Source organism: Salmo salar, chromosome 21 (assembly GCF_965601325.2).
Source record: "Salmo salar chromosome 21, fSalSal1, whole genome shotgun sequence".
Lineage (NCBI taxonomy): Eukaryota > Metazoa > Chordata > Actinopteri > Salmoniformes > Salmonidae > Salmo > Salmo salar.
In genome coordinates this window covers 16,849,881-16,874,470 of record NC_138311.1, presented here as the reverse complement: position 1 = coordinate 16,874,470, position 24,590 = coordinate 16,849,881, and the positions used below count along the sequence as shown (strand labels likewise).

At 42.8% G+C, this 24,590-nt stretch overlaps 2 protein-coding genes and 1 pseudogene across 2 annotated transcripts in view; 1 reads left to right on the top strand and 2 right to left on the bottom strand.

The window, feature by feature from the left end:
* The window catches only part of b3galt1b (beta-1,3-galactosyltransferase 1b), a 125,919-nt gene that overhangs the window by 31,820 nt on the left and 69,509 nt on the right, over positions 1-24,590 (bottom strand). The gene's annotated exons all lie outside the window — the stretch shown is intronic.
* LOC145862554 (uncharacterized) lies at positions 12,299-13,695 on the top strand (annotated as a pseudogene).
* The window catches only part of LOC106581709 (uncharacterized), a 123,926-nt gene continuing 116,931 nt past the window's right edge, over positions 17,596-24,590 (bottom strand). The window contains exon 8 of the mRNA XM_082967291.1: positions 17,596-17,944. Within this exon, the coding sequence (XP_082823417.1) occupies positions 17,596-17,944 (349 nt within the window). The remainder of the gene's footprint in view (positions 17,945-24,590) is intronic.

Below are 24,590 nucleotides of genomic sequence, written 5' to 3'. Positions count from 1 at the left end.
GACCTGAGGTGCGTGTTACCAGTCTGGCACCACCTATGCCAGTCCCACGCATCAAACTTCCTGCGGCGGCCTGCAGCCCAGAACCTCCTGAGAAGTTCCCCAGTCCAGAACCTCCAGCGGCGGCCTGCAGCTCAGAACCTCCAGCAATGATCTACAGTCTGGTTCCTCCTCCTCCGACGATCCACGGTCCGGTGGTACTAGAGCGGCGGGATCAGCGGGTGGAGCAGGGATTACGCCCCGAACTGGAGCCGCCTCCTCTGCTGGAGGTTAAGGTTATGTGGACTGCATTTGAGCCGCCATAGACAATTATCATCCCCCCCACCCTCCCTTTTCTTTTTGTTTATGTTTTGTTTGGGTAGCATTCGGAGTCTGCACCTTTGGGGGGGTACTGTCACGTCCTGACCATAGTAAGAGGTTATTTTCTATGGTAGAGTAGGTCAGGGCATGACAAGGGGTGTTGTGTTTTTCTATGTTTTCTATTTCAATGTTTTAGTTCTAGTTTTTCTATTTCTATGTTGTTTTTTTGGGGTTGATCTCCAATTGGAGGCAGCTGGTCCTCATTACCTCTGATAGGAGATCATATTTAAGTAGGGGTTTTTCTTCCTGGGTTTTGTGGGTGATTATATTTTGAGTAGTGTGTTTTCTCTCTGCGTCACGGTTTGTTTTGTTATTTCAAGTATTTGGTGTATTGCATTACGTTTCACGGATAAATAAATATGTGTAACTACGAACACGCTGCGCTTTGGTCCGATCCTTTAGACAACCGTGACAGCTGCAGATAGCAATACTGGGTGATTTGAAAAGCCATAGTCAATCAATCAATAATGTAATAATTATTTTAGCAAAAATGTTTATTTTTTAATTTACAATCTGTAGAAGCTATGAGAATGGAAAGGTTCAATTGTTTTGTGAAGCATCACAGCACAGTTGAAAAGTATATGGCAAATATAAATCCGAAATGGATGATGTTGAGAGATAGATGGGAGGAGTTGAATGGAGCTGAAGGGTGGGACTAATAACAAGAGAAACAATGTAAAACATACGGGGTCTGTAAAATGTATATAGGTTCAGAACTTTTGTGATATAGCACAGTTACAAATAGAAATCAAACTGGATGGACATCAGAAATAGAGGAAGGACTAAAAACAGAACTATTGTAAAATAGACTGTCTGTAAAATGTGTATAAGATGAATAAATTGAAGGTAAAAGCCGACGTGTTTACTCCAATTGGGGGATCGGTGGTAGGGTTTGCGGGGAATAATAATAAAGGTATATTCTTTAAAAAAGTATGTATGTCTATATAGGTATGTGTATATGTATGCATGCGTGTATGGATATATATATTTACCCAAAAAATATATGGGGCATTGGAAATGATGCAGACAATTACATTGATGGAAGCAATATTCTTTCCGCAATATTAAGCTGATCCACCCCTAAAAAAATAAATTAAAAAAAGAGCAAGTACAAAGCATCATAAAAGGCATTGGACACAACATGCAGGGAAGTGAACATCATCTAGACACATCATACAGAATGCATATAGAAATACTGTAGTTTATATTCATTGTCCAGGCTTGTGGTGTGACATTGGTATTCATGAGTGGCATTTTATAGAGCCCTTTGTTTATTGTTTTTCAAGCTCAATTTCGCTAATATGCATTAGCCTACCCACGGACCCAAGTCAAAATATCATGAGCTGAATGTTTGTCTAAATGAGCATGGCTCAAATGTGAGTGGGGAAATGTACATCATGGCTCAATGATTTCCTGTGCAATAACACATCACAGCTTGAAGATTGTTGACAAATGTATGCTATCAAGATATTATGCAAATATTAATCTTCCTGGAAATGTCAACATTATGACAATCACTCCTGAAATGCCAAGCAAACACAGTTTCTGCTTTGAGTGACGTGACAACTTAATCTGCAGAATATTGCTTTTCTGCAAAGGAAATCATGTAAAAATCACTATTTGCCAAACTTCCAGATGTTAATATGCCAGCCTTGACTTTAGGTTCTCACTAGTAGTCTATCATTTCAAATAAAGTATTGAAGAGCAATTGTCCCTAAAATTGCCCCAAACTGTGTTTGCTTGACAACTTCTCATTTCAATATGAGTCAGAAACTTTTATTCTACTTTCAAAATTGACTACAACGTGTAGATAGGATAATCTTGATCATAAAGTCAGTTGTGTCCAAAACACAGTTTTGTGAGACTTGTGGTCGTGACTGCATCACAACGTAAATGAAGGTTGGGTTTGTTTCAATCCTGCCCACATGCCCACAGCTGGCATCACACAAATCATCATCAATTCAGAGTGCAAATGCACGTGACCCAATTGTAATGCCCATGATACATTTTGGTTTACTTTGGATATCCCTATGGTGCTAGGTAGGGACCATCTGTAATTTACACAGTACATGGGACAATATGTAAAACTTCCAATAGCTTCAAATTGCAATGCTTAAAAACCTAAAACTAACTTTAAATTGTAGAAATTCATATACAAATATTGAAAGCATTTAATAAGAAAACTAAAAGGTGTGCAACATGAAAATATTGTCTAATTTACATTGTGTAATTTATTGAAGGTTCCTAACTAGCTCCGGGGATAGTCTATCCAAAGTCAAACCAATTTTGTCACAGTTGCACACATGGTTGGGAGTACTGATTACAAGAAAACTGTAACTGCAATCTGTTACATTAGCAGCAAAAATATTGTAATCAGATTGCAGATACTTTTGAAAAACTAGATGATAACTTTTAGGATTACTTTTAAGTTCAGAAAGGATGTTTGCGATTTTGTTGTTGTTGACACATTTTTGTTTTCTCAATGACATTGAAATCAGTATTGAAAAAAGGCGCAAGTTTAAGTTTGTTCCGCCTGAGGGAGTCTGACCACAAGTTAGAGACCACTATGATGACACACCGAATGCGTTTGATGGATCCTGGGAAAAGAGCACAAATAAGATTGTGTAGGCTACAGTTCAAGCTATGTCTTCCAATGGTGCGAATGCTGTCGGGATCCAAAGGTTATATATTGAATTTGAATAAACTCTTGGAGGTAACGACGACAGCAGTGGTGTAGCCTATGGGCGATATGTATTTATTTCACAAATGTTCCCTCCCGAGAATAAATCACTTTTCTCCCGCCTAACCCGACATTACCTGCCAAAACCGGAAGTGTCATTCAAAAGCATTGTAAAGCATATACTGTAAATAGGCCTATGTCTGGATTTTTTATTATTATTATTATTATTTTTTTATTTCACCTTTATTTAACCAGGTAGGCTAGTTGAGAACAAGTTCTCATTTGCAACTGCGACCTGGCCAAGATAAAGCGTAGCAATTCGACACATACAACAACACAGAGTTACACATGGAATAAACAAAACATACAGTCAAAAATACAGTAGAACAAAAGAAAACAAAAAGTCTATATACAGTGAGTGCAAATGAGGTAAGTTAAGGCAATAAATAGGTCATGGTGGCGAAGTAATTACAATATAGCAATTAAACACTGGAATGGTGGATGTGCAGAAGATGAATGTGCAAGTAGAGATAGTGGGGTGCAAAGGAGCAAGATATATAAATAAATACAGTATGGGGATGAGGTAGGTAGATAGATGGGCTGTTTGCAGATGGGCTATGTACAGGTGCAGTGATCTGTAAGCTGCTCTGACAGCTGGTGCTTAAAGCTATTGAGGGAGATATGAGTCTCCAGCTTCAGAGATTTTTGCAGTTCGTTCCAGTCATTGGCAGCAGAGAACTGGAAGGAAAGACGACCAAAGGAGGAATTGGCTTTGGGGGTGACCAGTGAGATATACCTGCTGGAGCTACGAGTGGGTGGTGCTATGGTGACCAGTGAGCTGAGATAAGGCGGGGCTTTACCTAGCAGAGACTTGTAGATAACCTGTAGCCATTGGGTTTGGCGACGAGTATGAAGCGAGGGCCAACCAACGAGAGCGTACAGGTCGCAATGGTGGGTGGTGTATGGGGCTTTGGTGACAAAACGGATGGCACTGTGATAGACTGCATCCAGTTTGTTGAGTAGAGTGTTGGAGGCTATTTTATAGATGACATCACCGAAGTCAAGGATCGGTAGGATGGTTAGTTTTACAAGGGTGTGTTTGTCAGCATGAGTGAATTATGCTTTGTTGCGATATAGGAAGCCAATTCTAGATTTAATTTTGGATTGGAGATGCTTAATGTGAGTCTGGAAGGAGAGTTTGCAGTCTAACCAGACACCCAGGTATTTGTAGTTGTCCACGTATTCTAAGTCAGAGCCGTCCAGAGTAGTGATGCTGGACGGGCGAGCAGGTGCGGGCAGTGATCGATTGAATAGCATGCATTTAGTTTTACCTGCGTTTAAGAGCAGTTGGAGGCCACGGAAGGAGAGTTGTATGGCATGGAAGCTCGTCTGGAGGTTAGTTAACACAGTGTCCAAAGAGGGGCCAGAAGTATACAGAATGGTGTCGTCTGTGTAGAGGTGGATCAGAGAATCACCAGCAGCAAGAGCAACATCATTGATGTATACAGAGAAGAGAGTCAGCCCGAGAATTGAACCCTGTGGCACACCCATAGAGACTGCCAGAGGTCCGGATTTGAGGTCCGGATTTGATTAGAGCTTTGATCAAAAAATTCAAGCCTGATGCTACCTGAGCCTGATGAGCCATATACAGTTTCTGAGCCCAAACCCAAAAAAGCCCAAATGACTGTGCCATTATCCAATAACCTACATATCAAATCAAGTGTTACAACAGGTGTAGACCTTACAGTGAAATGCTTACTTACAAGCCCTAACCAACAATGCAGTTAAACAAATTAAATAAAAAAAATACCTACAAAAAAACAAGAATAAGAACTAAATGTAACGAATAATTAAAGAGCAGCAGTAAAATAACAATAGCATGGCTATATACAGGGGGTACCGGTACAGAGTCAATGTGCGGGGGCATCGGTTAGTCGAGGTAATTGAGGTAATATGTACATGTAGGTAGAGTTATTAAAGTGACTATGCATAGATAATAACAGAGAGTAGCAGCAGTGTAAAGGGGGGGGGGGGCAATGCAAATAGTCTGGGTAGCCATTTGATTAGATGTTCAGGAGTCTTATGGCTTGGGGGTAGAAGCTGTTTAGAAGCCTCTTGGACCTAGACTTGGCGCTCCAGTACTGTTTGCCATGCTGTAGCAGAGAGAACAGTCTATGACTAGGGTGGCTGGCGTCTTTGTACATTTTTAGGGCCTTCCTCTGACACCGCCTGGTATAGAGGTCCTGGATGGCAGGAAGCTTGGCCCCAGTGATGTACTGGGTCGTACGCACTACCCTCTGTAGTGCCTTGCGGTCGGAGGCCGAGCAGTTGCCGTACCAGGCAGTGATGCAACTAGTCAGGATGCTCTCGATGGTGCAGCTGTAGAACCTTTTGAGGATCTGAGGAACCATGCCAAATCTTTTCAGTCTCCTGATGGGGAATAGGCTTTCTCGTGCCCTCTTCACGACTGTCTTGGTGTGCTTGGACCATGTTAGTTTGTTGGTGATGTGGACACCAAGGAACGTGAAGCTCTCAACCTGCTCCACTACAGCCCCATCGATGAGAATGGGGGCGTGCTCGGTCCTCCTTTTCCTGTAGTCCACAATCATCTCCTTTGTCTTGATCACATTGAGGGAGAGGTTGATGTCCTGGCACCACACGGCCAGGTCTCTGACCTCCTCCCTATAGGCTGTCCCGTCGTTGTCGGTGATCAGGCCTACCACTGTTGTGTCATCGGCAAACTTAATGATGTTGTTGGAGTCGTTCCTGGCCGTGCAGTCATGAGTGAACAGGGAGTACAGGAGGGGACTGAGCACACACCTCTGAGGGGCCCCTGAGGATCAGCGTGGTGGATGTGGTGTTACCTACCCTTACCACTCGGGATCCAGTTGCAAAAGGAAGTGTTTAGTCCCATTGTCCTTAGCTTAGTGATGAGCTTTGAGTGCACTATGGTGTTGAAGGCTGAGCTGTAGTCAATGAATAGCATTCTCACATAGGTGTTCATTTTGTCCAGGTGGGAAAGGGCAGTGTGGAGTGCAACAGAGATTGCATCATCTGTGGATCTGTTAGGGCGGTATTCAAATTGGAGTGGGTCTAGGGTTTCTGGGATAATGGTGCTGACGTGAGCCATGAACAGCCTTTCAAAGCACTTCATGGCTACAGACGTGAGTGCTACGGGGCGGTAGTCATTTAGGCAGGTTACCTTAGTGTTCTTGGGCACAGGCACTATGGTGGTCTGCTTGAGACATGTTGGTATTACAGACTCAGACAGGGAGAGGTTGAAAATGTCAATGAAGACACTTGCCAGTTGGCTCAGCACATGCTCGGAGTACACGTCCTGGTAATCCGTCTGGCCCTGCGGCCTTGTGAATGTTGACCTGTTGACAGGTCTTATTCACGTCAGCTGCGGAGAGCGTGATCACACAGTCATCCGGAACAACTGATGCTCTCATGCATGTTTCAGTGTTACTTGCCTCGAAGTGAGCATAGAATTAATTTAGCTCGTCTGGTAGGCGCGTGTCACTTGGCAGCTCTCGGCTGTGCTTCCCTTTATAGTCTGTAATAGTTTGAAAGTCCTGCCACATCTGACAAGTGTCAGAGCCGGTGTAGTACGATTCGATCTTAGTCCTGTATTGACACTTTGCCTGTTTGATGGTTCGTCGGAGGGCATAGCGGGATTTCTTATAAGCTTCCGGGTTAGAGTCCCGCTCATTGAAAGCAGCAGCTCTACCCTTTAGCTGAGTGCGGATGTTGAGAGAGAAAGACTGCGAGAGAGCGCTCGCTCGTGCACTGATTTAAAGCAACGATATTCGAGTGATAGGCTGTTTTAATACTGCAGCTGCAATTAAAAAGATAATAATCTTTACAATAAAAAAAGGTGACCCCCGAAAGCCAGATGGAGAGGGGTAAATTAGACACGCATTCAGTCTTTATATTACTGTAGCATAGACTATGCTGCAGCAAACGCAGGCCTACCTGTCACAAGAAAAAAAGTTACCATAATGAGATGATAGAGCTACATGCATTGTGAACTGCGCTTCCGACTGAGATGGGCTGTCTGTCCCCACCCTGAGTGTTGATGATTCATCATGCAGAGGCCGTAGTGAAGCCAGATTTAGACATCATTTAACAGTTCCATTTCACGTCATGCTGTTCATATAAATCATTTATTATAATTTACCAGTTTCTCGCAGTTATTTATCCCGGGAAAAGGGAGTGGTTTTGGCGGTAAATCCCAGTAAATATCGGTAACCGGGTTCCCGCTATTTAACCCTAACGTATATCACTTATTATTGAGATCTACATAGCGCAATGATGTGAATCACACTGCTGCTCTCTCATTTAGCTATTTGCACCTGATGGATTGTGGTTTTTGTGGATGGCTGATCACAAATCTATATGTGTATTTTAACCCGATAATGGTTGAATTGAAGAAGTTTAAGCTGCTTATGAATCATTGTTTTTGCAACCAGTGAAAGAATTTGCTCTTACAAAAGCTGCATAGTGTGGATCCCAGCCTATGGAATAGAAGTTTGAGGGAGATCCTCCCTTCTAAACTCCTCTGTGGTATTGTGCTCCACATACTGTCAAAAACAAGTTTAATTTAAGAAGACCACAAGTGGGGATTTTATTGCTCAATCTAATTTGTGCTGATTAAAAAAAAATTCCATAGGTTTAACGGACAAAGGCTCAAACTCACACACTTTTGATAGAATTAAACAGCAGCAAATAATCAAGATATCAAAGTGTCACCAACAGAAATGTAAACAATAGGCCTATAGCAAATGCAGCATGTGGCATTCATTTTTCACATGCAAATAGTACTTTATGGTAGTGCTCAAAGCATGCCATTCCACGAGAGCAGCATTTATTTTCCAACTCAAAGCAATTAGCCCAATCAGTCCCCCATGACAATAACAAAATAAACAATTTGTAAGTCGCTCTGGATAAGAGCGTCTGCTAAATGACTTAAATGTAAATGTAAACAACAGATAAGTCCTTTTTTCATTAAACTTTATTTAACTAGGCAAGTCAGTGTAGTAACTTTAATGTGTTACAGAGTTAATGTTTTCCAGAATCCCGGGAAAAGTATGAGCTGCGACGAAGATTGTAGGGATGAAGCGGCTGAAATGGCTGAGGAGGAACGTCGGCATGAAGCAGAAAGAATGAGACGAAAGCGGGGTACCATTCGATGTGCCACAACACGGATTTTGAATCAGATTGACGTGGAAATAACCCAGTCAAATTCGGATACCGATCACTTGAGTACATTGTTGGAATTGCTATCAGCTAAGGAGGACAGCTTGTCTGAACTTGATCGTGGAATTGAACAGTTAACGCCATTGGACGGATTGGAGGTGGAGATTGCATGCACGGAGGATTACATAGAGCGCGTTATCATGCTGAAGAGCCGTGCACAACGAGCGATAAAGAAAAAACAGGACCTCAATCCACTACCAGCACGGGTGAGTGACGCTAACTCAAACAGATCACAGAGACAATCAGTAAGCCTACCAAAGTTGATTATTGAAAAATTCTATGGAGATGTCAGTATGTGGCAGGAGTTTTGGAGCCAGTATGAGACCACTTTTCACAACAATGATTCACTGTGTAATAAAGAGAAGTTTACCTATCTCACTGGACCAGCTGCAATGGCAGTAGCAGGACTGATGTTAACAGACAGTAACTATGATGATGCAAACGCTCTGCTCAAGAGCAGATTTGGAAGGAAAGATCTTGTGATTAGTGCTCACATGTCAAAGCTGCTAATCTCACTCCTGTGAAGAAATCCTCTGATTTAAATGCATTGAGGCAGCTATATGATGAATGTGAAATTCAGATTAGGAGCTTGGAATCACTGGGTGTAGTGTCAGAAACCTATGGAAGCCTACTATGCCCAATCTTACTGCAGATGATTCCAGAGGACATAGCTCTTGACTATAGTCATCAGAGGTGAGAAGATGATGAATGGAAAGTGGCTGAGATCGTCAGTTTCCTACAGAAGGAGGTTCAGAGCAGGGAGAGAGCGCTACAAATGACAAGATCATGCAACCAACAGAAAGAGAGTAAAGCATGGAACAAGTCATGCTCCTCCAACGAAATGAAAACAAAAAGACCCAACATGCCTTCTGCTGCGGCACTGCATACAGCCAGCCAGAAGGAACAAAACTGTCTATTCTGTGACAGTGCAGACCACAAATCAGAAAACTGCCCTGACCACAATATTGCTACACGCAAAGAGAAACTAAAGAAAATGGGAAGATGCTTTGTATGTTTAGGACAGAAACACATAGCAAAATTCTGTAAAGTCAAAGATGTGTCATGTGCAACATGTGGAAGCAAACATCACATTGCTGTGTGTACCGGTAAGAGGAGTGAGGTGCAACCCCCTACTGTTTCTGCAGATGCTGCTGTTTCCTCAGTTATTCCCCATTCAGTGAAGATGAAACCAGATGGACAGAACACTGTGTTGCTACAAACGGCAAAGGCATGGGTAGAAGGCCCATCAGGCAGGAAGATAGCTCGTTGCTTACTAGATGGAGGCAGTCAGAGAAGCTTCATACATGAAAACCTTGTGAAGGGCTTGACGCAACCAGTAATCAGACAAGAGGCACTCGCTCTTCACACGTTTGGCTCCTCTGCTCCAGCAACATCCCAACGCAACACAGTGAAAGTCATCTTGGAGAATGTCTGAGACAAACAGCAGAGAATAGAGAGAGGCAATTGAAACCCCACAAGTGTGCACAGCTGTGATGAAGGTTCCTGGTGAACAGATTCAACATGAGCTCAATAGAAAGGGACTGCAGCTCGCAGACCTTCCAGGAGATGACAATGATCCTGAACTCTCTGTCCTGATAGGAGCAGACTACTACTGGCAGATAATATCAGGCAGAGTGGAGCGACTGACGGAGACGCTGGTTGCTTTAGAGAGCACCTTTGGATGGTCGGTGCAGGGACCTGTGTCCATGTCAAGTGTCGCCGAGGCAACCTGCATGTTCATCCCACTTGATGAAGACACACTAGTCTCCAAACAACTGCATGCATTCTGGGAGCTTGAGTCTCTGGGTATTATAAGCGAGAAAACACAGAACCCAGAGGAAACCGAGGCTCTACAGCGGTTCGAGGAAACAACCACCTTCCAAGATGGGCGATATCACGTGGAGTTGCCATGGAAACGAGAAATGCCAGAACTCCAAGACAACTATAGAATCACCAAGAAACGGGTTGAAGGTCTGAAGAAAAGACTGAAGAAGGATGTGACATTGTACAGCAGATACAATGAAGTAGTAGAGGACTACTTACAACAGGATATGGCAGAGGACGTGCCCAAGGACAACGCATCAAGCGCAGACAACGTAAAATACTACTTACCTCACCATGCAGTACTCCGAGAAGATAAGGTGACGACAAAACTGAGAGTGGTGTTTGATGCCTCGTCCCATGAAGATGGCTGTCCATCCCTCAATGACTGTCTACTCACAGGACCGAACCTGAATCCGGATCTGTTCAGCGTTCTGATAAAGTTCAGACTACATGAGATCGCATTCATGGCAGACATCAAGAAGGCTTTCCTGCAGATATCCCTAGCAGAGAGAGACAGAGACGCTGTGAGATTTCTATGGCTCACAGGCCCACCAAGGGGAGAAAATGAAGAGGAGCTGCGTGTGCTGAGGATGAAAAGAGTGGTATTTGGAGCTTCCCCAAGTCCATTCTTGCTGGCAGCTACAATCAGGAAGCACCTGGAACAATATGAAACAGAACAACCAGAAGTTGTAGAGATACTGAGAGAGTCACTCTATGTAGATGACTTCATTGCAAGTTCACGCAATGTTGAAGAGGCTTACCTTGTGACAACAACTGCGAAGTGAATGCTGTCGATTGCAGGCATGGACTTCTGCAAGTGGATGACCAACTCTCCTGAATTGAAAACAAAATGGGAGGAGAGTACGACAACTGACCACCCGTTGACGCTAGAAACACAAGGAGTAGTGCTGAAGGTTTTAGGTTTAGTATGGAGACTGGAAACAGATGACTTTGTGTTTGACCTCAGGCAGCTACTGAGCATTCTAAAGCAAAAGGAAAACACAAAGAGAAGTGTTCTGCAGTCGTCTGCACGTATCTTCGACCCTCTTGGTTTCCTGACCCCCTTCACCATCAGGATCAAGTGCATGTTCCAGGAAATGTGGGAGAGGGGACTCAGCTAGGACGAAGAATTACCACCTGATCTGACACGAGAATGGCAACTGTGGTGTTCAGAACTACCCCAGTTACACCAGCTCACCATACCAAGGTGGTACAGAACAGACATGCGGCCACAGAACAGCCACACCCTGAAACTACACGTGTTCTGTGATGCAAAGGGCTTACAGTGCAGTAGCTTACTTGCAAGGTGAATCACAAGACCGGGAAACAACAAGTCTAGTCGCATCCAAGTCCAGGGTAGCCCCACTCAAGAAAATGACGCTGCCACGCCTGGAACTCATGGGAGCTGTGATTGGAGCGAGACTAGCAAACAATCTGATGACCACACTGAAAATGGAAGAAAAACGAATCAAAATGTGGACAGACTCGATGATCGTGCTGCATTGGATTTGCAGCTCAGCTCAGAAATGGAAACAGTTTGTCGCAAACAGAGTGACGGAGATCCAGTCCTTGACCAATCCAGAGTCATGGTCACATATTGAAGGGAAAACTAATCCAGCCGACCTCCCTACAAGAGGACAACCTGTTCGAAACGTGACACAGAGCGAGCTATGGTGGAATGGACCCAGAATTCTGAGATCACCCAATCAGTCCGAGGAGACTGATGATAACAAGGTTCCAGAAGAGGTAAATACAGAACTCAAGTCCAGTTTCCAGGTTACTGTACAACTCGCAGCAAACAGCACAGACATCACTGAACCTGTGTTGGAGTTTGAAAGGTACAGCAAACTGAAAAGAGTGTTCAGAGTCACCGCCTGGATAAAGAGATTCATAGCCAATGCTCGTACAAACATAAAGATGGAAGGTGAACTGACTGCTGACGAACTGTTCGATGCAGAAAAGTACTGGATTAAGGTAACACAACAACAGAGTTTCGGACAGGAGATCAAACTACTGAAGGCAGGAAAAGGCCTAAACAATGACTGTAAAATCAGAGAACTGAAACCGTTCTTGGACGAACACGAACTACTCAGTGTTGGAAGAAGACTGCAACAGTCCAACTTCACATTCAGATAGCAGCACCCATGGGTTCTGCCCAACAAGTACAGATACTCAGAAATGCTGATACAGTACCACCATGAGAAGGTGATGCATTCTGGAGCAAGAGACACTCTAGTACAAATCAGAGAGCGATACTGGATCTTGCGTGCTAGGCAGCTAGTCAAGAGCACAGTGGCAAGATGTATAGTGTGCAAGAGATTCAAGGCAAGGGCCGGACAGCAGGTCACTGCGCCTTTACCAAAAGACAGAATAACTGAATCCCCACCATTCGAAGTCACAGGTGTGGATTTTGCAGGACCGCTCTATGTGAAAGAAAATGGTTCTGTGAAGAAGTCATACATTGCACTGTTCACTTGTGCTGTAATCATAGCAGTGCATTTGGAACTGGTCTCAGATCAGTCAACAGAGACATTCCTGTTAGCTCTAAAAATATTTATCTCAAGGAGAGGATTATACAAGGTAATCTACTCAGACAATGCAAAAACGTTCAAGAGAGCTGTGGAAGGCAATCGAAGAGCCCCAACTCTTGGCGTTCTTCTCAGAAAGGGGCATCACCTGGAGGTTCATCGCCGAGCGAGCAGCCTGGTGGGGCGGATTCTGGGAAAGACTCGTCAGGTCAGTGAAAACATGCCTACGAAATGTTCTTGGGAGAGCTTCACTCAACTTTGAAGAGATGTGCACAGTCCTGACAGAGGTTGAAGCTATCCTAAATTCTAGGCCTCTGACCTTCGTGCACAATGAAGTGGATAAACCACAACTCCTGACCCCAGCACACTTCCTGGTGGGTAAAAGAATAACCTCTTTGCCTCCAAAGCCATTTCCAGCTGACACTCAACACCCAACGCTAAACAAGGAGGAAATGACACGCAGATGGAAGTACAGGCAGAGACTTGTGACCAGCTTCTGGAACAGCTGGCGAAGAGACTACTTGCTGGATCTAAAGTCAGCACACCGCTGTGACACACCACAGCCTACCCCACTGAAAGCGGGTGACGTTGTACTCATTGGAGAAGATAACACACCCAGGCAAACCTGGAAACTAGGAAATATTGAGGAACTGTTTCCAGGCCGAGATGGCCTAGTTAGGTCACGTTCAGTTCGTACTGTTTCAGGGACTGTTGAAGAGACCTATACAGTTGATATACTGCCTAGAGGTTTAGATGAACACAGTTGTTCATCGGGGGGGGGGGATGTTGTAACTTTAATGTGTTACAGAGTAAATGTTTAAGTTAATTCATTGAGCTGTATCTAAAGATATTTTCTACATACATATTTTGTTGTATTGGTTAGTATTGAATTACGCTTTTGACTGCAAGTTCCAGAATGCCTTGCGACTGGAGAGAGAGTTCGCGCCAGTTATGTAATGACAAGTGATTATCCTGACTTTTCGCTAGCAACTTACTTTTATTGTTTTGTAGAATCTAAAGTTGTTAAATGTAACGTGAACAAATATTATTACTAAAAGAAGCTTTAGTTTCAAACCCGACGTCCCGAGTCATTACTTTGAAGATAGTTATTCTATAGTCAGTTAAGAACAAATTCTTATTTACAATGACGTCCTATCCCCTCCCCTAACAACGCTGGGACAATTGTGCGCCACCTTATAGGACTTCCAATTACAGCCAGTTATGCTCAGATATTTTTTTTCTCCATATTTACAAGTCCTATTCTTGAAGATCAAGTGGTATTCAATTAATTAGAATGACTAGAAATCTGACAGACTTTGATTTTTAATGTAAAGATATAACCTAATATTATTATTATCTGTATTGAAGTAGAAAGCAATGGGTTAGAAGAAACCTACATAAAACCAACCCATAAAGTAAAATGCAACATCCATTTATGGTCACCTATGTAAACTCTAACATTGATTTATCTTGTAATATATGTTGTTCAATTGGTAATAGTAATGTTTTTCTTCTTCTAATGCTTCTTAGGGGGAAAGTAATCTAAAAGTAACTGAAAGTAATATGATTACGTTACAGAGTTTGGGTAATCCAAAAGATATGTTACTGATTACAATTTTGGTCAGGTAACTAGTAATCGTAACAGATTACATTTTGAAAGTAAGCTTCTCAACCCTGGGCGCGCACTAGCCGGCTGAAGCTCATTGGCGAAATCATTTGGCTAACTCTTTCCCCTTGCAAACACACAGAAGAGACATCGACATCAAACCACATCCTAAAACCAAATCACGTTTGAATTTAGTCAAGGTTGCTAGCATTTCTTAAGCCTTGTTCACACTGCAGGCCTTAATACTCAAATCAGGTTTGTTTTTCAAATCCGTTTTGGAATACTGACTGTTCAAACAGTGCGTTTGAAAAATCTAATTTTTGTTGACCTGGCTACGCTAGTTGTCATAGTAATGACAGATGTGTGCACAGTGGTGTTTAGTTTAGTTTATTTAGTTTAGCAGCTACTCTTCCTGGGGTCCACATAAAACATACAAATACATGACAAAGTACATAACAGTAATAGACAAGAACAACATATGATATTAGATTTAAAAAAAAAATTCGAATAACAATATGGTGGTGGTGGTGGTTTTTTGGTGTATTGTGATCCTGCGGCTACTGTTTCTCAGTAAAGTATTATGTTTATCCTTAATCACTGAATCCTCATCTGATCTCTTCTCTGCACCTGGGTCCAACCTCACCACGTCATTTGTAAATAAGGTATTTCTGTTTTATTTTTTATATATTTGTGAATGTTAACCTGTTTTCGCTTTGTCATTATAGGTTATTGTGTGTTGATTGATGAGGGAAAATAATTTAATCCATTGTAGAATAAGCCTGTAATGTAACAAAATGTTGAAAAAGGGAAGGGGACTGAATACTTTCCGAATGGAGTGTAAATAACTTTAGGCCCTGCCTTTGGTACTTTGGCTTTCCTTGTTATTGCCACAATGTTATGGTCACTACAGCCAATAGGAACTGATATTGCTTTGGAGCAAAGATCTGCAGCATTGGTGAAGATATAATGAACACAAGTGGATGTCACAGATCCAACACTTTTGGTATACCCTCTAGTTGGTTGAGTGATAACCTGGGTCATGTTACAGGTATTAGTCACAGTAAGAAGCATCCTCTTGAGAGGACAACTAGATCATAACTAGTCAATGTTCTGGTCACCAAGAAAATAAATGTCTCTGTTAGCATCAGAGACAGTTTGCACTTCATGGCATATAGTAGCTGTCTAAAAGATGAGGCAGGTGAACCTGCAACCACAGCACTTCTACTTAATTTGTCATGAGACCCTGAGAGCTTTACATGAATATGGCTCTGAATATATATAGTTGAAGTCGGAAGTTTACAAGCACATTAGCCAAATACATTTAAACTCAGTTTTCACAATTCCTGATATTTAATCCTAGTAAAAATTCCCTGTCTTAGGGCAATTAGGATCACCTTTTTATTTTAAGAATGTGAAATGTCAGAATAATAGTAGAGAGAATGATTTATTTCAGTTTTCATTTCTTTCATCACATTCCCAGTGGGTCAGAAGTTTACATACACTCAATTAGTATTTGGTAGCATTGCCTTTAAATTGTTTAACTTGGATCAAACCTTTTGGGGAGCCTTCCACAAGCTTCCCACAATAAGTTGGGTGAATTTTGTCTCATTCCTCCTGACAGAGCTGGTGTAACTGAGTCAGGTGTGTTGCTCGCACACACTTTTTCAGTTCTGCCCACAAATGTTATTTTGAGGTCAGGGCTTTGCGATGGCCACGCCAATACCTTGACTTTGTTGTCCTTAAGCCATTTTGCCACAACTTTGGAAGTATGCTTGGGGTCATTGTCCATTTGGAAGACCCATTTGCGACCAAGTTTTAACTTCCTGACTGATGTCTTGAGATGTTGCTTCAATATATCCACATAATTTTCCTACCTCATGATGCCATCTATTTTGTGAAATGCACCAGTCCCTCCTGCAGCAAGCACCCCAACAACATGATGCTGCCACCCCCGTGCTTCACGGTTGGGATGGTGGTCTTCGGCTTGCAAGCCTCCCTCTTTTTCATCCAAACATAATAATGATCATTATGGCCAAACAGTTCTATTTTTGTTTCATCAGACCAGAGGAAATTTCTCCAAAAAGTATGATCTTTGTCCCCATGTCAAGTTGCAAAGGGTAGTCTGGCTTTTTTAATGGCGGTTTTGGAGCGGTGGCTTCTTCCTTGCTGAGCGGCCTTTCAGGTTATGTCGATATAGGACTCATTTTACTGTGGATATAGATACTTTTGTACCGGTTTTCTCCAGTGTCTTCACAAGGTCCTTTGCTGTTGTTCTGGGATTGATTTGCACTTTCGCACCAAAGTAGATTCATCTCTAGGAGACAGAACGCGTCTCCTTCCAGAGCGGTATGACGGCTGTGTGGTCCCATGGTGTTTGTACTTGCGTACTATGGTTTGTACAGATGAACGTGGTACCTTCAGGTGTTTGGAAATTGCTCCCAAGGATGAACCAGACTTATAGAGGTCTACAATTCTTTTTCTGAGGTCTTGGCTGATTTCTTTTGATTTTCCCATGATGTCAAGCAAATCCACAGGTACACTTCCAATTGACTCAAATTATATCAATTAGCCTATCAGAAGCTTCTAAAGCCATGACATAATTTTCTGGAATTTTCCAAGCTGTTTAAAGGCACAGTCAACTTAGTGCATGTAAACTTCTGACCCACTGGAATTGTGATACAGTGAATTATAAGTGAAATAACCTGTCTGTAAACAATCGTTGGAAGAATTACTTGTGTCATGCACACAGTAGATGTCCTAACCGACTTGCCAAAACTATAGTTTGTTAACAAGAAATTTGTGGAGTGGTTGAAAAACGAGTTTTAATGACTCCAGCCATAGTGTATTTAAACTTCCGACTTAAACTGTGTGTGTGTGTGTGTGTGTATATATTTATATATATATATATATATACAGCAACACCTCCCCTGCAGACATTCCTGTCTTTTCTATAGATGTTATATCCTTGTATTCCTGTTGCTGTACCATCAAAGGTGCTGTCTAAGTGAGTCTCAGTAATGGGTAATATATGAATTTGATCTAAGATTAGCAAATTACTAATCTGATGAATTTTGTTTCTGAATCTACATACTGTATATTTATATGAGCTACTGTAACTTTAACCCTTTCCTAGGTAGCTTATATAAAACTGAACTCTTAATCTAAATAGGTTGTATTTCTAATCATTCTATTTCTGATAATAACAGATTTTTTTTTTCAGATTATGTTCAGCAGATGCCTTATCTGGTTTAGCTCGGCTGCAGTAGGGTGCTCTATTCATGCCACTTCTACATAGCTGTCTTGCTGGACTGTTGGTTTCTTCTGATTGGGGTGTTGTCCTGTTAGCATGGGAGGGGGTGGAGCTGGGCCTCTCTGGATAGGGCCTGCTGGTGTAGGGTGGAGCTGGGCCTCTTCTGGATGGGGCCCGATGGTATAGGGTGGAGCTGGGCCTCTCTGGATAGGGCCTGCTGGTGTAGGGTGGAGCTGGCCTCTCTGGATAGGGCCTGCTGGTGTAGGGTGGAGCTGGCCTCTTCTGGATGGGGCCTGATGGTGTAGGGTGGAGCTGGCCTCTCTGGATAGGGCCTGCTGGTGTAGGGTGGAGCTGGCCTCTCTGGATAGGGCCTGCTGGTGTAGGGTGGAGCTGGCCTCTTCTGGATGGGGCCCGATGGTGTAGGGTGGAGCTGGCCTCTTCTGGATAGGGCCCGATGGTGTAGGGTGGAGCTGGCTAGGTAAACATTGTTCAAGAGAGCAAAGCCTCTAGACAGCTCTTGCTCTGAATAATGTGGAAGGGCACATCGCCATGTGGCAATAGGGTGGACAGTGATTTTGGTGTTAGGAAATCTTTCTGCAGCTCTGGCTGCCACTTGCTGCATTGCAGGGGCTACATGTCCTACCATTGCCATCAAATCATTAGTACCTGTGTGAATTATAATATCTTTGGCCCCATTTAATTTGTTGCTTGACAGACTTTTCAAGGCACTTGCTTTCTGATGGAAATGCCAGGAAATAGCAGTTTCCCAGAATGGCTCTGCTGGCACTGGTGCTCTGGGGCTGGGATGTGAGGATCTTGGGGAGGTCTAGTCAGTGCAGGTGTGGGAGGAGGAGTTGTACTGGGTCATAGTTCACTATGAGAAGCAGTGGTACTGCCAGTGAGGGTTGTGGTAGGCTCCATTTGTTCTCTTACATGCTGACCAGACAGCCCGCGTTGGGTGCGTGAGCGTGGCAAAATAAATGTACACATACGTTACTCATTAATTTCATCCAAACTGCTTCTCCCATATCCTCATTGGATTTAAAGAGCATATACCTACGTGGGTGCTTTAAAGATGAACGAGGTCAACACTCCAGTCCAGTTGGTGGCGGTAATGCACCTTAAAGTTGAATGCCAACCTCCATAAAAAATCCACAGAAGAAGAGGAATGAATGAGGGGAAAAACAAACTAGGTTTCCCTTTTTTTATCGAGTAGTGAACACACACTTTTTGTATGCCTCAAGATGGGTAAAAATTACACAAAGGTCCATATGATGTTTCTGTGTTGTAGCAGACGACACCATTCTGTATACTTCTGGCCCTTTGGACACTGTTAACAAACCTCCAGATGGGCTTTAATGCTATACAACACTGCCTCCAACTGCTCTTAAATGCAAGTAAAACTAGATGCATGCTCTTCAAACGATCGCTGCCTGCACCCACCCGTCTAGCATCACTACTCTGGACGGTTCTGACTTAGAATATGTGGACAACTACAAATACCTAGGTGTCTGGTTAGACTGTAAACTCTCCAGACTCACATTATGCATCTCTAATCCAAAATTAAATCTAGAATCGGCTTCCTATTTCGCAACAAAGCCTCCTTTACTTTTGCTGCTAAACATACCCTCGTAAAACAGACTATCCTACCGATCCTTGACTTCGGAGATGTCATTTACAAAATAGCCTACAACATTCTAGTCTGCAAATTGGATGTAGTCTATCACAGTGCCATCCGTTTTGTCACCAAAGCCCCATATACTACCCACCACTGCGACCTGTATGATCCCATTGGCTGGCCCTCGCTTCATATTCGTTGCCAAACCCACTGGCTCCACGTCATCTATAAGTCTTTGCTAGGTAATGCCCCACCTTATCTCAGCTCACTGGTCACCATAAAAACACCCACCCGTAGCACGCGCTCCAGCAGGTATATTTCACTGATCATCCCCAAAGCCAACTCCATGTTTGGCCACCTTTCCTTCCAGTTCTCTGCTGCCAATGACTGGAGCGAATTGCAAAAATCACTGAAGCTGGAGACTTATATCTCTCTCACTAACTTTTTAAGCATCAGCTGTCAGAGCAGCTTACCAATCATTGCACCTGTACACAGCCCATCTGTAAATAGCCCACCCAACTACCTAATCCCTATATTGTTATTTATTTTTTGCTCCTTTGCACCCCACTATCTCTACTTGGACATCATCTTCTGCACATCTCTCACTCCAGTGTTAATGCTAAATTGTAATTATTTTGCCACTATGGCCTATTTATTGCCTTACCTCTCTAATCTTACTACATTTGCACACACTGTATATAGATTTTTCTATTCTGTTATTGACTGTACGTTTGCTTATTCCAAGTGTAACTCTGTCGCACTGCTTTGCTTTACTTTTGCCAGGTCACAGCTGTAAATGAGTACTTGTTCTCAACTGGCCTACCTGCTTAAATAAAGGTGGTTAAATAAAAAAATAAAAAATATGCATTTCAGGTAAAATAAGAACCCAATGTTTATTTTCCAGGACAAATTAGCTAGCAACAACAAGCTAGCTAAATGTCCATGAATGTTTTGTTCGTGTTCCAAAATGAATATAAGTTGGTTCACAGTTGGTTGTGGTATTTCAACCTGCGTGTCACGAACACATCTGATGGGGATAGACAAAATCAACACGAGCACGATGGCGCACGGAGACACGTGCACGGAGCCGCTCTGGTCAGCATGTTACAGTGTGGATGGGGCTGTCTCTGTGTTGTTGCAATTCTATGACAGCTCCTCCCTGATGTCAGCTACCTCTTTCCTTATGATGCTCTCGACCGTTGCCAGTTTCCCTCTCAGCTCCTCCTTTTCCTGCCTCAGAACTGTCCCCTCTACCTCCAGTAGGGAGATGCTCCCTAAAGCCTGGGACAGTTGGGACATCTCTGCTAGGGTGGCTTGGTTAGATATGAGGGTGAGGAGACTTTTGGAATTAACTGATTTCTCATTAGGTCTATATTCTGATTGAAGTGTAGCAGCTAGTGTCATTCTCTTTCAAGGTGTCTGCTAGCTCTTTCAGTGATGGAAACTCATGTGAATAGGATAAGTGCAGCTTCTTGGCCATGAATCATTACGGTGCCATTGTTGTAGGTGTTAATGGCGAAGAGTCGATTATAAGGCTCCTGTTCATTAAATACCAAGATCTATCGACCATTAGTGATTCCACTCTTTCTGACATGGCCAAAGTGCCTACATGCTGCAGAATACCAAGCAGCAGTATGCTCTGTATAGAAGGGCAGGTCAGAGATTGTATTTTTGTCTCCAATTAGGGTATAATCAGGCTAATTGGTGGTGGTGGTGCTTCCTATCACTCAGAAGTTATGTAGCAAGCTAAGGTGACAATGCCTGCCATGGACGTTTCCCAGTTGCTTTGAAAGTTCAAAATCATAGTGTAATACTTTTAAAGCCTCAAAAGATAAGATGATCCAGCTTTCAAAACAAGGCCTTTTTGGCTAGCCACAGCTGTTCCAATGTGCATACTAGAATACTACAATGTGTATTGGACCGTAGCCAGTGACAGGACATGGAGATGATATGCTGTGTAGGTGATCCCCACTGTACGGAAGGAATGGGCTGATGTAGTGGGAAATGGAAAAGATGATAATTACGTTACCCACTTTGTCCTGGAATGTTTTATTCATGCATTAGGGCTGCAGGGAATCCCACTGTATGACTGAATAGGCTGACTTGAAGGGCCCTTTTTCCTGGTCTAGTTACACATAGCAGGTACTCTCATCCACCAGCCGGATCTCTCTGTTGATATATGGGGTAGCAATTAGCCTGGGGACGAGGTTAGATATTACTGACAACAAAAATATTGCTATATTTTCAGGGTCTAATTCAGGTGCAATAATTTTGGACTAATTATTGATGGAAATAAATGCGATTAAAAATTGTGTTTTGTAAATCCTGGTGGACTGCAGTAGGATATTGAAATAAAATACATCGCCTACTGTCACGGATCCCCTCTACTGCTGCCCATTCTGTTCACCAGCTCCGGAGGTCTACGTCACCGGCCTTCTAGGTGTCACTGAACTGGATTCATTACCACCAACCCCGGATTGTCTTGTCACCTGGTTCCCATTCCCCCTGATTAGTATGTTATACATGTGCCCTCTGTTCCCCATTGTCCTTGTCGGTTATTGTTACCATGTCCGTTGGTCCAGTGAGTACCTGTGCTGGTGTATCGGCTTCCATGTTACGTGCACTTGTTTTACGGGTCTCGTCCCGTGTATTATTTAGAGGTTTACACCTCGCTCTTTTGTTTGGGTGGAGAAAATAAAAACCCCTATTACGTATTCCTGTGCCTGTCTCCAATCATGAGACAACGTGACACCTATTTGTTAAAGTCTGAACAGCATTCAGTGGAAGAAAATAAAATGTGCAGCGCAATTAGCTGGCCTCCCGGGTGGCGCAGTGGTCTAAGGCACTGCATCGCAGTGCTAGCTGTGCCACCAGAGACTCTGTGTTCGAGCCCAGGCTCTGTCGCAGCCGGCCGCGACAGGGAGGTCCAGTGGGCGACGCACAATTGGCCCAGCGTCGTCTGGGTTAGGGAGGGTTTGGCCAGCAGGGATATCCTTGTCTCATCGCGCACTAGTGACTCCTGTGGCGGGCCGGGCGCAGTGTACGCTGACCAGGTCGCCAGGTGTACGGTGTTTCCTCCGACACATTGGTGCGGGTGCAGTGCGGGTGCAGTGCGGGTGCAGTGCGGGTGCAGTGCGGGTGCAGTGCGGCTAGGTTGGGTTGTGTTTCGGAGGACGCATGGCTCTCGACCTTCGCCTCTCCCGAGTCCGTACAGGAGTTGCAGTGATGAGACAAGACAGTAACTACTACCAATTGGGGAGAACAAAAAAAACATGCAATTAGCTAACATAGACTAGCTATTTAAGATGGATTACAAAGAGATGCAGAGACAGAAAGATACCAGATATCATTCATAAAAACAACCACTTTATTGTACTGCAGTTTTACTGCATTTTAACAGCAGTGCATTTTGTAAAGGTATCCTGTATTATTGTGCATGTTTATCTTACATGCTGTTAACCTAGAACAAATGTTATGAAAGTGAATGTGCACTTTTCAATTGGGTGGACTGCAACTACGAAAACACTGCCATGGCCTGTAGCAAAAGCACTTATAGCATAGGAAATTCTCTAAATTATGGACCATCTCTGATAACTATAGGACCGCAGAGACTGTCCCACATTTTACTTGGAGGTGAAATATTTCACATTTCTATATCACGTCACCTGCCGAATAAAAGCCTCAAATGCCCCCATCCCTGTCCCACCCCCCCCCCCCGTCCCCCCGTCCTAACTCACTTTGCTGTGCTCTGCCAGCTGTTTGCCAAGTGTGCTAAGCTGAATCATGCAAATCCTACTGAAAGATAACATTACTCCCATTTGAATCATTTTAATGGTTCTAGTATCTTATATGCAATGGGTGCATGGCCCACAAACACTATGCACATGTTTATATAGATTGGTGTCTATTAATTGAGTAGCATTTAGATAACTGGTCAGTAGTTCAATCAGACTTCAGCAAAAAACACAACTGACATACCGACCAGATTTCAACCAGTAAAAGACATCTTAATCATGTTGTATGGCCACTGGGGAGATGCTAGCAAGCAACAAGATATGCCAAACAACAGTCTAAAAACCACTTGAGTGAAAAAATAAATCAGATTTCACCATTTAGACACAAGTCACATGCCCAGGAATCGAATTTGTATCTGAAAGGTGGCTTGAGATATCTGATTCCATGTGCTTTTGGGCTGTTTAGACTGCAGGAAAAATTAACAGATTCGAATCAGATATGAAAAAAAAATGGATTTGATTCACATCTAACTGCCAATGTGAACAAGGCTTTCATGAACCAAATCTAAAACAACGCAACTCAGGAAGTGCAGCCGCCCTTTAATTAAGGTTCAACTCTGAAGTTGGGCTGGGCTTTTAATATATATATGGATGGACCGGTTTGTATTTTTACTTGACCTTCCATAAAGGTATTTCCATGTTTGGTTTGTTAAATGTGACATGTGTGTGTGTAAGGTCCGTTTTTACAGTTTACTCTGTTTTAAAGTATTTCGCTAAACTATTTTGAACTGTAATGACCAACAGAATTCCAGTAAAAATATACAATTTTAAGAAACACTAACATGTCATGACTATATCTAACCCAATTCCATTTGTTGCCACTATCATGTATCCCAGAGGTGTGCAAACTTTTTGACCCGCGACCCCGAAAAAGGAGTGGTACAAAACTCGCAACCCCCGCACATGTGAACATGTCCTCACAAACCCTGTGTAAATGTAGCCTGTAACTACAGCCATAAATGGTTACACATTTTCAAAATATAAGATAGGCTACAGAAATAAGATGCATTTGGAGCTGGAAGTCATTCATATTAGCAGCCAATATCAACTAGGGATATACAGAATCATGTCACTTCTCTGGGCACCAGAGCAAGCAAAATCATAAGGCCTACGTGTAGAGGAGGTTACAGGAACGAATGGAAAGCATGTTCTGTCTGCATTGCACCATCATCACTTTAGAGGGCAGCCTGCCTGCAGAGGCACTGAAACTAGGAAACAGAATTACTCATGAAGCATATTTAGAACTTTTATTATTCAAAAGCATTAAATACTTTTAAATACCATCAATTAAAAAATATATATCATGCAATGATATGATATTTTGGCAATATCACCCACTCTTAATAAAACAACAAAAGATGTTATTTTATGTACAGTACCAGTCAAAAGTTTGGACACCTACTCATTCCTGGGGTTTTCTTTATTTTTTATATTTTTCTACATTGTAGAATAATATGGAAGACATCAACACTATGAAATAACACATATAGAATCATGTAGTAACCAAAAAAGTGTTAAACAAATGAAAATATATTTGAGTTTGTTCAAAGTTGCTGTCACGTCCTGACCATAGAAAGCTTTTATTTTCTATGGTAGAGTAGGTCAGGGTGTGACAGCGGTTTTGTCTAGTTTAAATGTTCTATGTTGTGTGGTTCTAGTTTCTGTTTTTCTGTT